This window comes from Mastigoproctus giganteus, chromosome 9 (genome assembly GCF_048544385.1).
Source record: "Mastigoproctus giganteus isolate SK-2022 chromosome 9, ASM4854438v1, whole genome shotgun sequence".
Taxonomy (NCBI): domain Eukaryota; kingdom Metazoa; phylum Arthropoda; class Arachnida; order Uropygi; family Thelyphonidae; genus Mastigoproctus; species Mastigoproctus giganteus.
In genome coordinates, this window is record NC_143583.1 from 157856924 (window position 1) to 157873657 (window position 16734).

The 16734-nt window shown below is 38.8% G+C and overlaps 1 protein-coding gene across 3 annotated transcripts in view; it reads left to right on the top strand.

The window, feature by feature from the left end:
* Positions 1 to 16734, top strand: part of LOC150080840 (replication factor C subunit 4) — a 190867-nt gene that overhangs the window by 102580 nt on the left and 71553 nt on the right. For all 3 annotated transcript variants that reach the window (XM_090382140.1, XM_090382141.1, XM_090382142.1), the window contains exons 7-8: positions 8624 to 8697; positions 8845 to 8965. In XM_090382140.1, the coding sequence (XP_090238266.1) occupies positions 8624 to 8697; positions 8845 to 8965 (195 nt within the window). The remainder of the gene's footprint in view (positions 1 to 8623; positions 8698 to 8844; positions 8966 to 16734) is intronic.

A 16734-nucleotide genomic window follows, 5' to 3' on the forward strand; every position in this document is an offset into this window, starting at 1 on the left:
CATAATATCCTATTGCCAGAATTTGCCAGACAAGACTTTCCCTTAACAAACCCATGTCTGTGTCTGAATTATTGTTGCAGTCTTTTGTCTAGATGATCCTGAAATGCATCTTTAACCAGTGACTCCATTATTTTACCCGGAACAGAAGTTAAACTAACTGGTCTGTAATTACTCGTGTCACCCTTCGATCCCCCTTTGTGAACTGCGAATACATTTGCACATCTCCAGTCCGTGAGGACCTCCCCTGAGTCCAAGGATGCTCTCATAATTATGGCTAAGGGTTTGCTTAGTTGCTTTGCTGACTCCTTTAATATAACTGGATAGATCCCATTCCACCCCAGGTGTCTTTCTTATGTTTAACTTCAACAATTTCTCCTCCACTTTGCTCTCAATTATTACAAAATCATTAAGCACCCAGCTGCAATTTGATAACCTTCTGCCATTTTCAAACCTTAATAAGTTAATAACTCCTCATGTGTGAATGTAGATGCAAAATACTCATTCAGTTTGTTTGCTATCTGAGCTGGATCATCAACAGTCGAACCATCGATATCAAGTGGACCAATCAGATTCTTCCCCTTCCTTTTAGAGTTTATATAAGTAAAGAAATCCTTGCTGTTTTCCTTAGCATCTTTTGCCAAAGATTTCTCGTAATCTGCCTTCGCCTACCTAACCTCCTTTGTGACCTGATTACAGACTAGCTTATATCTGCCATAGGCTTCTGAGGCGCTTGATAATTTATGTGCATCCCATGCATTTTTTTTCTCTGTCACGAGTCGGTGCCTCCACAGCCAGGTGGGCAGGAGCAGCAGTGCATAGCACACACTTCTTGATTAGATCGGTGTTCGAGTCCATGCCCACCATACGGAGGAAGCGGAAAGGTCAGGGAATGACCACCGCATATCCCCGGAGCAATGTGGCCTTAGTTGCTAATGCTCCTCAAAACCAAACAACAACTGTCACGAGTCTCATTAGTTCATTTAATAACCATGTATGCCTAAACCTTGAACAATATTTCTTAATAGGTATGAAACTTTTAGTAGCTTCCACAATTAATTCCTTGAATGCTTCCCACTTAGAATTTACTGTTGGTAACATCGTCAGTTGATCCCGCTGTACAGAATTTAAAAACTGTCTGAGACTACTGTACTAACCTTTACGGAAGCAAAAACCCTTTTCTTTACCCCTGATGGTAATTATATCTTTAAGTAAATCCCACATCAGTGCAATGTAATCACTGCCACCTAGTGGTTCCTTTATCTGCAAATTCTTAATACACGAATGATCACTGCTGATAACCAGATCAAGAGTATTACCCTCTCTGGTTGTTTCTCGAACATGCTGCTGCAGAAAACAAGCATCCAATAAATCCACAAAAGTCTTACTAGTGTGTGAGTAACCAAACCACAAGTTCCAGTCAATATCTGGGAAGTTAAAATCCCCCGTTATATAAGACATTCTGATTTACTAGCCCACTCTATTTCTCTGTACAATTATTCATTGTTCTCATTCAAGTCATTAGGCCTATAACACACTCCTGCTCTTATTTTTGCTTCCGCAGTGCTTATTTCACACCAAACTGACTCAACAGTGCACTGTTCATCTATATCAACTGGATGCACTTTTTTTGATTTTATGTTTTTCTTAATTAACAGCATAACACCTCCCTTCCTATCCTGTCTATCCTTTCTGTACACATTGTACTCCCCAAAATCCATTTCTGCATTCCTTATATATTTGTGACGCCACGTCTCTGCTATCCCAACAATATCTGCCTTTGATGTCTTGACTAACACTTCAAATTCATCAAATTTATTTACTGTACTTCTAGCATTGGTATACATGCAAGTATACATGTACCTATCCTTATTATTAATTACCCTAGCACATCCCGTATGCCCACTTGTTTCATGATGACTACCGTCAGTCCCCAGCACCCCTTGCTCCAGGTCGCTACTTATTCTAATAGAAGTTGTGCAAGAATCGCCTTCACCTCTGCCTGCGGCTACTTTTAACTTTTTAGTCTGTGAATACACCCCCTCCCAAGCTAACAGTTTACCGACCCACCTAACACTGCCTCGATAGCATCAGCAAATATTCTTGCACCCTTTCTATTTAAGTGTATCCCATCCCTGTAGAAGCAGTCTCTCCTGTTAACAAGCACAGACAACGCTGAAAAAAATTCTAACCCTTGAGCCTTGCACATTCCTTCCAGGGCCGAATTGATTGACAAGGCTCTAATCATGTATTCCCTCCTATCGTGTCTGGGCAGAATTACAGACACTTTAAAATTTAACCCTGACTCACGACTTTTTTGCAACATTGACCTGTACTTGTTAAGTAAATCTGCATATCTCCTACTCTTAATGTCATTGGTACCAATGTGTACAGCCGACCGGGCTAGCCGAGTGGGTAAAGTACCTGCCCGGCAACCCAAAGGTCGCGGGTTCGATTCCCGCCTCGGGCTTGGATCAAAGTACTGCAAAAACCTTGGGAGGTGCAATATGGCCACAGAAGCCGATGCGCCAACAACTACCAAATCAAATCAATCAAAAAAACCAATGTGTACAACAATATCACCTTTTGTGCCCTTAAAAGATGATATATGCTTTACAACGTCATCAACTTTTGCCCCTGGCAGACGTACCCTGGTCCTATTCCATCTATCCTTTTTACACAATATATTCTCCATCTCTCTGACAATAGAGTCACCAACAATAACTAGTTCCTTTGGGACCAGGGCATTCTGCCTTGGAGATAGCCACTGTGTTGCCTCTGCCCAGGAGTGAGCCCCGGCGTTGAGTTGGGCAGCTGAAAGCTTGACAGGCCCCTCATATTAATTTCTTCGAGGGCATCTACCCTGCACCTCAAACTGTCATAGATGCCCAGTAGAATGCTGAGTCGATGCCTAATTTCTAGACACTCTCTGCACACACAAAGACATCCTCCTTGGCTAGATCATGTTCTGTTCCAGAGAGTTCGGCAAACATTTCACAAGTTGCACATTTTTTTAGGCTGTGATGCATTGGAGAATTGCCCACCTCAGTTCTCCCCCGAGTCACAGCACTCCTGCCGCTTTGTGCCCGTTGCTTTGCTGCTCTAGTCTGGGGCATGATATTTTAAATTAATAAGATCAATAAATTTAATTAATTAATTGTCAATACTAAGCTATCTAATAGAATCCTAAATGCAGTGATGCATATTATGCTATATAATTATACGTTAGAGCCGCCTAGTTACCACAATTAAAAATTTGTATTCCCTACTACTCTATACAAAAGCAATGGCTGCAAGAGTCAACAAAATAACGGTTTTACATATATTAAGTAGTAATCTACAAAAACTCTTTATCTAAATTAAAAATAAAAATAACCAGCATAACAATAACTATAAGACTACGTATAAAGTACAATATAAAATAACAATTAGATAAATAAAAATGGAAACACGTATCGCTTTTTTGTAGCCTGTAATTCACAGCTGTGATTTTTAAAGAGAGTCAGCGCCCTCCAATACGAAGAACATAGCCTTACTCCCAGGCTTGAAGGGTTTTCAAATTCAGAGCCTCTATGCATGTTATTGGTGATCTTTGTGAGAGTGCATAATGTGTATGCTGAGGTCTCTGGAAGGATCTGATTGGCAACCACTTTAAACATTCACTTCTTGGCATTTGAGAAAAGGGGAAGAGATTGAAATAGGCCTATAATCAGCCTTTTAGATCGGATTTTGCACATTTGGAACTGGGATGATTGTATAATTCAGCCAAATGCTTGGGATGACTCCCTGTTTTAAAATTCTGTTAAACAACTTTGTCAGCTCATCGCTGATGAAGTAGGAGGCGACTTTAAGGCAAAAGGTGGGAATGGAGTCACTTCCCATCATTTTCTTATTGGACAGGGCATTTGATAGGCCTTGATTAGCTCTTCTTTGCCAAGCGTCACATTAGTGAGCACTGTTCCTTGGGAAGTCCACAGTTACACTGTCTATTTGAAGAACCGGGTTACATGATTGCACCATTTGGCCTAGTCTAACGATTCTGCTGACTGGGTGTGATTGGTCGACCAGGATCGCTGGCCACAGGCTATCCTCTTCTCCATGAACGAGTTGATAGCCTGCTTCTTAGATTTCTGGAAGCTGCTTCTGGCTATTGAGTACTCTGAGTATAATCTTTCTTAGGATAATCTTTTGAATTGAGCATGTAGTTGTTGTTTTTCCTTAAATTGGTGCATTAGGATGCTGGACCACCATGGCTTCGAGTGTGGGCAGATGACACAAACTCTCGACATGGCCACTCTAGCAATGAAAGACAACCATCTCTGAAGCCAAAATGCAGCTTCCTCTATATCGATTTCACTGAGAGTTCATCAAGGATAGAGCCTAAAGCGATCCTTTGCTGTTTCAATTTTTAGGTATTTTGGATCATGAACAGCTTTCCTGATCTTTTCAATCGGGTTGGATTGGCTCAGTTGGTTATAGCACTCTTTCAACACAAGAATGAGAGAAGCTTCAGTTGGCCTGTGGTCGGAGGGAAACACCGAATTAGAACTAATTACCGCTTGAACACTCCCATGGTTGGAAAAGATTCTGTGTAATGGCGTCTCTATGAGAGAAGGGGGGGACATAGATGCAATGGATGTTGAGATTCGACAGATCCGAAATTAACTGATCAAGGAGCTTCGATGCAGCTGGCAGGGACAGGTTGAAGTCACCAAGAATTATTACTTTCTCTTTGCACTTGATAGAGGAGCCAAGCAGAAAAATTAGTAATGCATTGATCTGCAATGGGTAGGGGTAAGTAAACTGCACATACTAGCAACTGGAGTCCAACTAGATAGCAGCCCAGAACAGCCTGAAAATCGCTACCAGGGTATACCCAAGATTTGATAAAAGGTAGCTGTTGCCTTTGGCAGATTAAGACTCCACCTCCTTTCCTATCTCTCCTGTTTGCCAGAATAGACTGATATCTGATGTTGGTGGTTAAAGGCGATATGTCCAAGTCATCACAAAGCCAGGTTTCAATAAGGATAACAAAGTTGTAATCTGCACTTAGAAGCATATCAGTCAGGGCACTGAGCTTGTTCTTCAGGCTCCAGATGTTCTGCATGAAGCTTTTCACATGTTTATCATTGGCGGGCTTGATCTGGATTAGGTTTCTAGGGTTCCCTTCCCTGAGGAGGGTGGCTGATTGGAGGTGAATTCCTCTTGAGCAGGGTGTGCCCTAGGACCCGACCTACTAGTAATGTGTACTTGTATCTGGATATCAGACTTGATGAGATTGCTGGATTTAGTCGGCGTGTTGGCTGCTCTTCTTTCATCAAGTTGAAAGGGACAGTCTGGTTTGCTGCGTAGCTATGCAGAGAGAGAGTCACACTGCCCACCTTTGGTCTCAAGATTGCATGTTTTTTTTTTTTTTTTTGTAGTTGTTGGCGCATTGGCTTCTGTGGCCATAGTGCACCTCCCAAGGTTTTTTGTAGTACTTTGATCCAAGCCCGAGGCGGGATTCGAACCCACGACCTTTGGGATGCCAGGCAGGCACTTTACCCACCCGGTTAGCCCGGTCGGCAAGATTGCATGTACCGCTGGTTGCGCATTATGGTCGCCGAATGATAGAATCACCATGCAGCTCTCCATTGAATATGGAGATCTGCAGGCCAGATATCTTTCTATATTAGGATCTTTGATCTTGATCCGGAAAGAGGCATAGGATGGATGCCTGGTGTAGATCTTGATGGGGGGGGGGGGGGATACCAGGTATGTCGAGCTGCTTCAGAAGGGTTTCAACTTGTTCCACAGTTCTTTCCGGGCATAGTCGACTTATAAAAATGCTGGAGGGCCTAGGCCTCCTTACCGTACGTTGTACGATTTTAACACCCAGTGTATTAGGGTTAGAGCTAATAACTGCATCACGATTCCAATCTGCTTGGGTGAACAAGATCTCTTTTCTAAGACTGGTTTGTCTTGCTTGGGAGGCACATTACTTCTTATAGATACTGATTTCATTCCCCATGCTTTTGTGACTTCAGGGGCAGGGGATGAAGGTGAAAGGATTGCAGATAGGAGCTTTTGGAGGTATATTTATTTAACAGTTCCCAAACTACATAGAGTGCATAGTCTACATTTACATTGGTGTACAAGGAAGTAACATCTAATGAAAAGAATTTATCATTAATGGCAAGCTTAATATCTTTAATACTATTAAATAGTGTCATCGTTTTTTATGCCAAATTTTATCAACTGTCTAAATGGTTTATTATGTTATGTAAGTGTGCAGCTGTGTGAAAATGGTGAATTTTTGCATGATACATTGGGCGCATGGGAAAACCGGGTTTGTGAAGTTTAAGCTGTCCAAAAAGTACAGGAATATTATAAGTCCTCGCTTTCTTTCAGCTCTTTTAATTGAGCCATAGAAATAATCACTCTTGAGAACTGTTAAATAAAGATACTATTGCAGTAAATCACACTAAATTACCAAAATAGAAATTTTTAAATTAATCAAGCTTCTTGAAGCTAACTATTTCGCGTTTAAAGACACTATATACAAACAGGTTTTCGGTTTACCGATAGGTTTGAACTTGAGCAGTCTTATAGCAGAAATCTATCTTGCTAATATTGAGCACATACATTTACACCACTCAGGACATTTTATAGGTATTCAACAATATTCACACAAGACTACATTTTACATTGGAGGAAGAACATATAGAATCAAGAGCCCTAAATTTCTTAAATTTCTCTCTTATTCGAGATATGCAAAAAATACAATTTAGCGTTTACTGAAAACCCACCAATTCAGGGATGTACCTGCATTAGAGTTATCATCCATTCACTTATAAGAGATCCATAATATTTAACCAGTTTTTCAACACTTACAAATATTCCACTTCTGAACTTACCTTACACTTAAAAATTGATACACTAACCAACAGGTTTTTAAATAGAGGCTATCCTCTCTCCGTTATAATTCAAACCAGATTACAGGCTAAAAATAAGACAGCAAATACAATACCTATTAATAAGAAGACCAATAAAAAACACTTATTTCCATAAGATACATCAAACAATGGTAAAAGCAACTCAATAAACTCTAGAAATACAGAATTCAAAATTATAGCCAGGCCTATGGAGAAAACCAAATAACAAAACAAAAAAAAAAACTAAATAACAAAACAAAAAAAAACCAAAACCAAATAACAACCAAAAAAAACACAGAGGTAATCTCTTACTCTTTTTTTAATATATTAAAAAATCGTACAGTTCTTCCTTCTTACTCGGCACAGGTAAATGATCTTGTACACAAGATTTTGTACAGTCAGTGTGATTCATTGTACGAGGGGTCCACTCGCTGTACTTTAGATTTACGTGTCAAGCAACATGCTGCTTCCGTGCGTGCAACTGCGTCGGAATTGGCCTTTCATGCCGTCAATGAAGGTCACGTATTCCTATTCAATGAAGCAGAAATTTTAAACATACAACATAATTACATAAAATTATTGATCACTGAAACACTTGAAATGAAACTACATGAAAATTCTATCAATGTGCGACGACGTCCTTATCTAAATTTGGATTTCTGGTCTTTTTTCCTCATGCATCAATACATATAATCTCTCCATTTAAGAGTCAAGCGCACACACACACACGCGCACGCACACACACCGCAATATTCCCATCCTGTGAACACAGCGATCAGCCGAAAAGTGTTGTCTGCTTAAGGAAGGGAAACAGCTGTGGATTTTGTTTAATTTGAATGTTCATCCAAATTGTAATTGTGATTTTAATCTTTTTAATAGTGATTTTATTTTTATTTTTAATAGTGATTTTATTTTTATTTTTAATAGTGATTTTAATTATTTATTATTGGAAGCAGTTTTTCCGATTTTAATTATTTATTCTGACACAATGCCGTCTCACACTCATGGTCTTGCTGTAGTGGTTTGATGTGTTTCGGGGTTGGGTTCTCTCTGCTTTTGATTCCATTGCATGTCGAATCAGTCGTATCTCTATGAGCGAAGGAATTCATTAAATCATTTTTTGTCCGTTTTTCATCTTATTTTAGTTACATTTGGAGAGCATTGACTGGAAGCATTCTACAAAAACGATTGAGGTAATCTCTCGGTGTCTCCATAGCCAGGTGGGCAGGAGCAGCAGTGTGTAGCAAACGCTTCTTGATTAGACCGGGTTCGAGCCCGTGACCACCAAATACGGAGGATGCGGAAAGATCAGGAAATGACCACCGCATATCACAGGAGCAATATGGCCTTAGTTGCTAATGCTCCTAAAAACCAAATAACAAAACAAAAAAAAAACAGAGGTAATCTCTTACTCTTTTTTTTAATATATTGAAAAATCATAAAAGTTATTGAGCCTTGCAGATCTGAATTTTTACTAATACTTATTTATAGTGAACTGCCAGTAGAACATGGGGGAAACGTTTGGTCTCTGAGTAGCATTGTTTAGAAACATGATGTGTTTTGAGATTGGTTGTTGTTGTTGATTGGCATTGTCAGACTAATTTGTAGTATGGAATTGGCTGACAATTTGTAGTAATAGTATTAAGAGTATATTCTACTTAACGTCATTCACTCTTACACAAATATACATTTTTTTTTTTTTGCTTTCATAGGCAGCTTTAAGAAGAACAATGGAAAAGGAATCAAAATCCACACGTTTTTGTCTTATCTGTAATTATGTTAGCAGGTATGTAATTATATTAGTGTAGAATTCTGCTTTTCAGGGCTTTTTTGTTTTTATTCTGTTTTAAAGGAATGGTGTGTGCATGTGTGTGCTTTTATTATCTGTTTGGAAGAACTTTTAGCACCTCATTTAATGCATGTTAATTTATAGAATCATCGAGCCTTTGACATCCCGCTGTTCAAAATTCCGCTTCAAGCTTTTGTCTCAGGAAATACTGATTAATCGGCTAACCCATGTCGCTGAAGAAGAAGGAGTGAAATGTAAACCAGAGGTGAGATGTATATATTTATCATACATTTTGGGGAAAAAAATTTTATTCGTTATTAGCCTCTATAGATCTTTAAATCCAATAATCAGTAGTGGTTTAATTTTATATTTGGCTGGTCAGTTAACTCAGTTTGCTTAATGAAGTGCATTTTACTCAATTGTAAAGTTATTCCAACTTCAGTTTATATAAACCACCATTGCTTTATTTCTACAATGAATGTAAACTGATTTTATTTGAAACAAAAATGAAACTAAACAATAGTTGTATGTGATTTTTTTTTCCCCTCTTAAGTGTGGACTTTTGGCTGTGTAGAACTGCTGGCTGTATGAATGCATTGGTCATGTCTCTTCACATAACCATTTTGAAAAAGTATGCAGATGATATAAATGTTGGCAGGGTTGTTAATGACAATAATGACAGTACGCTACTGCAACAGGATCTAGAAAAGTTGGGCAGATGAGCTTGAGAAGTGCCAACTGAAGTTTAACATTGACAATTGCAAAATACTGCATATGGATAGAAGTAACTTCAGAGAAACGTACAAACTCTGTGGTACTACACTCAAGGTGGTAGAGAATGAAAAAGACCTGGGGGTAATTGTGCAGTCAGATATGAAGTTTTCTGAGCAATGCAGACAGGCTGCCAGGGCAGGTCATGGGGTTTTGTCAATGATATATAGGAATTTTGCTAGCAGGGAAAAGGAGGTGATTGTCCCTCTGTACAAGGCAATGGTCAGGCCACGCCTTGAGTACTGCATACAGGTCTGGAGACCTATGTGGATTTGCTTGAGCATGTAAGAAGGGCAACAAGATTGGTGAGGGGAATGAAGGGATCCTCTTACCAAGAAAGGCTTAAGTTCTGCAAATTGTAGTATCTGGAACTAGGCACCTGCAAGGTGATCTGATTTGAGGTATATAAGGTCTTGAATGGGTTGTGGAGGATCAATGCTGATGGGATTCTTCCTCTTGCTCAGATTACGAACCTGAAGGGGTATAAATTCAAATTGAGGAAAGATAGTTGCAGAATAGATGCGTGGAAATTTGCCTTTAGCCAAAAGGTAGTAGTTAATTGCTGGAACAAACTTCCACCTGTTGTTGTGGAAGGTGATAGTTTAAATAAATTCAAGGAAGAACTGGATAAACTTTTAGAGTGAATAGATGTGGGAAATGGGATTTTTTTTTTTTTTTTGCTTATGATGTATAAGCTTGCTTTCTTGCATCATATGCCTCTGCTAATGCAAGTGTACATTAACGTTCATATTTCAGCAGCCTACTTTTTGGAACTTTTCCAGCATGTTATTCACGATCATCTCATAATTTGGGTGTTTGTTTCACAAAAAAATTGAGTACTGCATTTTTAAAGCTAGTCCAAGCTTCTCTTTCAGTTTGTTTCATGGATTCTTTAGATAGTCTAGTAGAAGCTTACTCATTTGAGGTCCAAAAAAATTTGTTTGGATTTTTTTTTTATGTAAGTGGTGGGAATGTAGTGCAGATATACTTGAAACAATTTCTCTGTTTATTCAGTTTGAATGAACTGTTTCCTCAAACCTAGCTCTATATGCAGAGGAGGTAACAGTACCTTGTTTCAATCTACTAGTGTCTTGTCTTTAATTTTCTTTTGAACCTGGTGTCAGAATGCAAGACGTTTTTATGTAAAAATGCCTTGCATTCTTTTATATAAAGTTTTTAATACTTTTATGTGAAGTACTTTAAACTAAATGAGCTACAGGAATGGGTCCATACTAGTTTCCATTATGAAGGAGAACTTTGGGGCTTTGCTTTGATGAATCAGTAAATAGCCTCCACTCTGTTGGTTGGTAAAAAATTCCAAAAATATAGTTCATAACTGTAAAATTAAAAATGAACTTAACTTAAAAATTATTTATAGAGAGTCTAACGCTTTGCTATACAGCAGGGGTGGCCAACTTAATTTGTGATGCGATCTACTTTTTTTCTTCAAAATGTGCCGCGATCTACCATCTGAAAAATTTCATTGCACATGGTTAAAAAAGTTAATCAACACATTGAAAAATGTTTATAAATTTTAAAATTAAATACAATTCAGAATTCTTATTTTAAATTCATACGTATTTAAATTTTTAATTTATGTGATATTTGTGTCTTCGTGTCATCTGCCAAGCTTTCAAAATCGGGGATATACTGTGATAAGGCCAACCGTAAATAATCTTCTGTATGCAAGTTCGTAAGAGTAGAGTAATGATTTTGTAATAACTGAGAGCAAAGTGGAGGAGAAATTGTTGAAGTTAAACATAAGAAAGGCACCTGGGGTAGTAGTAGTAGTAGTAGTAATGGCACATGATGCAAGAAAGCAAGTGTAGGAGCTTATGCAGCATCAGCCAAAAAAAAAAAAAAAAAAAAATCACACCATTCCCTCCAAATGCCTGTCCAGTTCCTCCTTAAATTTATTTAACCTATCAACTTCCACAACAACAGATGGAAGTTTGTTCCAGCAATTAACCACCCGCTGGCTAAAGGCAAATTTCCGCACATCTATTCTACATCTGTCCTTTCTTAATTTGAACTTATGTCCCCGTAGGTTGGTAATCTGAACAAGTGGAAGGATCCCATCAGAATTCAGCGTGCTCAACCCATTCAAGGCCTTATAGACCTCAATCAGATCACCGCACAGGTGCCTAGTCTCCAGCCACTGCAATTTGCAGAACTTAAGCCTCTCTTGGTAAGAGAATCCTTTCATTCCCCTCACCAATCGTGTTGCTCTTCTCTGTACATGCTCAAGCAAATCTACATCCTTCCTAAAATGAGGCCTCCAGACCTGTACGCAGTACTCAAGGCGTGGCCTGACCATTGCCTTATACAGAGGGACAATCACCTCCTTTTCCCTGCTAGCAAAATTCCTATATATCATTGACAAAACCCCATGACCCGCCCTAGCAGCCTGTCTGCACTGCTCAGAAAACTTCATATCTGACTGCACAATTACTCCCAGGTCTTTTTCATTTTCTACCACCTTAAGTGTAGTACCACACAGTTGGTACGTTTCTCTGGAGTTACTTCTACCCATATGCAGTACTTTGCATTTGTCAAGGTTGAACTTCAGTTGCCACTTCTTAGTCCATCTGCCCAAATTATCTAGATCCTGTTGCAGTAGCACACTGCCATTACTGTCATTAACAACCCTGCCAACCTTTGTGTCATCTGCAAACTTCGACATTAAGCCTGATATACCTTCATCAATATCATTGATAAATACACAAAACAACAGTGGACCCAACACCGAACCCTGTGGGACTCCACTAATAACATTAGTCCACGAAGAGCAGCACCCATTGATTACCACTCCCTCCAAATGGGATGGGTGGATGGGATCTATCCAGTTATTTTAAAGGAGGCGGCAAAGCAACTAAGCAAACCCTTAGCCATAATTATGAGAGCATCCTTGGACTCAGGGGAGGTTCCCACGGACTGGAGATGTGCAAATGTGTCCCCAATTCACAAAGGTGGATCGAAGGGTGACACGAGTAATTACAGACCAGTTAGTTTAACTTCTGTTCCGGGTAAAATAATGGAGTCGCTGGTTAAAGATGCATTGCAGGATCATCTAGACAAGACTGCAGCAATAATTCAAACACTGCATGGGTTTGTTAAGGGAAAGTCTTGTCTGACAAATTTGATTGGTTATTATGATGTGGTCACAAAGGAACTGGATGCAAAAAATAATTTTGATATCATATACTTGGATTTCAGGAAAGCTTTTGACACTGTTGTGCATGGAAGACTACTGTACAAATTGGAGCAGAATGGTATTAAGGGTAAGTTGCTACAATGGATAAAAGGATGGTTAAGTGGGAGAAGACAGAGGGTGGTAATCAATGGGTGTTGCTCTTCGTGGACTAATGTTATTAGTGGACTCCCACAGGGTTCGGTGTTGGGTCCACTGTTGTTTTGTGTATTTATCAATGATATTGATGAAGGTATATCAGGCTTAATGTCGAAGTTTGCAGATGACACAAAGGTTGGCAGGGTTGTTAATGACAGTAATGGCAGTGTGCTACTGCAACAGGATCTAGATAATTTGGGCAGATGGGCTAAGAAGTGGCAACTGAAGTTCAACCTTGACAAATGCAAAGTACTGCATATGGGTAGAAGTAACCCCAGAGAAACGTACCAACTGTGTGGTACTACACTTAAGGTGGTAGAAAATGAAAAAGACCTGGGAGTAATTGTGCAGTCAGATATGAAGTTTTCTGAGCAGTGCAGACAGGCTGCTAGGGCGGGTCATGGGGTTTTGTCAATGATATATAGGAATTTTGCTAGCAGGGAAAAGGAGGTGATTGTCCCTCTGTATAAGGCAATGGTCAGGCCACGCCTTGAGTACTGCGTACAGGTCTGGAGGCCTCATTTTAGGAAGGATGTAGATTTGCTTGAGCGTGTACAGAGAAGGGCAACAAGATTGGTGAGGGGAATGAAGGGATTCTCTTACCAAGAGAGGCTTAAGTTCTGCAAATTGCAGTGGCTGGAGACTAGGCACCTGCGCGGTGATCTGATTGAGGTCTATAAGGCCTTGAATGGGTTGAGCACGCTGAATTCTGATGGGATCCTTCCACTTGTTCAGATTACCAACCTACGGGGACATAAGTTCAAATTAAGAAAGGACAGATGTAGAATAGATGTGCGGAAATTTGCCTTTAGCCAGCGGGTGGTTAATTGCTGGAACAAACTTCCATCTGTCGTTGTGGAAGTTTGATAGGTTAAATAAATTTAAGGAGGAACTGGACAGGCATTTGGAGGGAATGGTGTGATTTTTTTTTTTTTTTTTTGGCTGATGCTGCATAAGCTCCTACACTTGCTTTCTTGCATCATGTGCCACTACTACTACTACTACTACTACTACTAATCCTTCGTCTTTGTTAGTTTCAAATACGAAAAGGCCGATTCACATAGATATGTGGAACCAAAACAGGAATTTAAAAGTTCACTGCATTTTTTTTTGCATTTGGGTACTTTTCTCGGCAAACATATTTCTAAAAGTCTTTTTCTGGTGATCTGGCTTTTAGAAAGATATCGTTTCGAAATGTAATAATTTCATTTTCAAGTAATATTTTCTCCATGTGAAAAATCTCAGCAATTTTTTTTTCTGCAATTTACATTAAATGTACATTAACCGGATAAGAAATATATTAAACAATGTCTTCAATTGTCTTAAAATCACCGAATCTGGTTTCAAAATCATCGACAACTTTCTTAATTTCAGAAACATTTCTCATTATTAAATCAAAAAACAGGATATTTTTGCAAATGATCTTACATATTTGCAAAATGATCGAATTTTTTTTTTCTTTGAGATTCTTAGCCTTTGCCAAAAATTGATATTTATATGCAGAAATACTACAAATCGTATCACCCACATTTTTATTTTTCCCTTGTAATTCCAAATTCAGATCACTCAATTTACTGGTAAAATCTGCTAAAAAAGCCAGATCACATAACCACTCCGTATTTTGTAACTACTGATAATCATCTCTTTCGATCAACAAATTTTTTTATTTCATTCAACAAATTTCAAAATTTCTGTAGAAACCGACTCCGACTGAGCCACCTCACATCTGTGTGTAATATCAGATCTGGTTCATTTTCATCGAGTTGCATTTTGAAAAGTCTCCTTTGAAGAGATTGTCCTGTGATGGAATTCACGATTTTGAAAGCTATGTCCATAATACTTTTAGTATTTAATCTTTTGCTGGCTAACACTTGTTGGTGGATGATACAGTGGTAACTCAAAAAAAATCTGGGAATTCATCATCCTTTTGGCACAATGTTTAGCTCCATCTGTTGTTATTTTGTGTAGAAAGAAATTTCAAGAGTCAAGAAGGAATGGAAACAGAGAACTAAGTGAGATTTATAAAGAAAGGTATCAAGCTATGAGAAAAGACTATGTGAGAACTCTCAGCAGAACTAAGCAAGAAATGTGGAAGAGATACGTGAGCGAGCAAGGCACCAGAGATCCCTGGAAATCGATTTTTAGAATTGTAACTAATAAGAAAAACATGTCGGATATAATGTGTACTATCGGGAGTAATCAGGAACAAACCTTAACCTGGGAAGACTCAGTTGGAAAGGTCTTAGAGGATCTCTTTCCAGATGATGGTGAAGAAGTTTCAGGGCGATATCAGGAACAAGGAAGTTTGGTTAAAGAAGAGAATATTGAAAAATGGGAAGTTGATCAAGCCACGGACCAGGCACGAGATGGCCGATCACCGGGCCTTGATAAAGTTGAGGTGTCTGTGATGAAAAGGACATATGGAATGGCGCCTGAGTTGTATCTTAATTTGTATAATAGGTGTTTGGATGAGGGTGTTTTCCCGGCTGAGTGGAAGAAGGCACGGTTAGTTTTATTGATAAAAGGAGTCGATCGGATGTTGAATGAATCAGGGTCATACTGGCCGATAGCGCTTCTTTCTGTGATTGGAAAAACTTATGAAAGAATATGTATGAATCGTCTAATGATGAAGCCGAAATATAATGAATTATTGTCTTGTTGCCAATATGGGTACAAGAAAGGCTTATCTGCTGAAGATGTGATTTGCCATATGATGTGGGTGGTTGAAAGAAGCGAAGAAAGATATGTTTTAGCAATATTTATAGATTTTAAAGGCGCTTTTGACTATCTTCACTGGGATAGCGTCCTCTCCAGAATTGGTGAAATAAATAACACTAGTTTAAATGTTTTTAGAGATTACTTCTCTGATATGGAGGTAATTGTAAAGAATATATATGGTCAGGTTGTCAAAACCATAACTACAGGATGTCCTCAAGGCTCGGTTATTGGTCCTTATGCTTGGAACATGGTGTTTGATGAATATTTGAATGTGGATTCTGATATCGGGAAAATAGCGTATGCCGATGATTTGGTAATTGTTGTGGAAGGAAATGCTCGTTCAGTGATTGAAGGTAAAGCCAATGAGGCATTAAAGCAATTAGAAGATTGGACAATAAAACATAGTCTACAGATTTCTAAAGACAAGACAGTTCAGATGTTAATGAAAGGAAAGTTGAGTATGAATAGACCACCAAGTGTGAGGTTGATGGGGAGACCTGTAAGATATGCCCTAGTGGTAAAATATCTGGGATTAAAATTAGAAGAGCGATTATTCTTTACCGAACATGTGAAATATCTTAAAGAAAAAATTAGTGTGTTGTATGCCAAGCTCCGAAGAGTAATAAGAAAAGACTGGGGAATCAAGGGTAGAGCCTTGAATTTGATGTACGATTGTTTATTCGTACCTATTATAAATTACGGTGCCGGAGCTTGGGTACACAAAATTGGTAATGTAATAATTCAAAAGTATTTAGTACAAGCTCAGAGGTTTGCTCTGTTAGGAATCACGAGGGCATGTCGGACGGTCTCCTCTGACGCTTTGCAAGTAATTGCCGGCAAAATGCCTGCATATTATGAAGTTTTGTTAGCAGGGCTTTCATACTTAATAAAACAAAATATAAGAAAGACTATATGTGGCATGAGCACTTGTCCAGATGTCAACAAAGTATATTCTAGTGGAGACCTAAAGATAGAAAAGAAAAGGTTCATGGATGAAATTAAAATTAGATGGCAAGAACATTGGGGTATTTCAGATAAAGGTTGGCAGACTTATATGTTCTTGCCAAAGGTCGATATTGTTGACTTTAAGAAGAAGAGTTGGATGCAATTTGGTCTGCAAGCCACGTTTGTAATTACTGGACATGGACTGGCTTTGCGACTTTATCAACTTGGATTGCATAATACTGGCTTGTGCT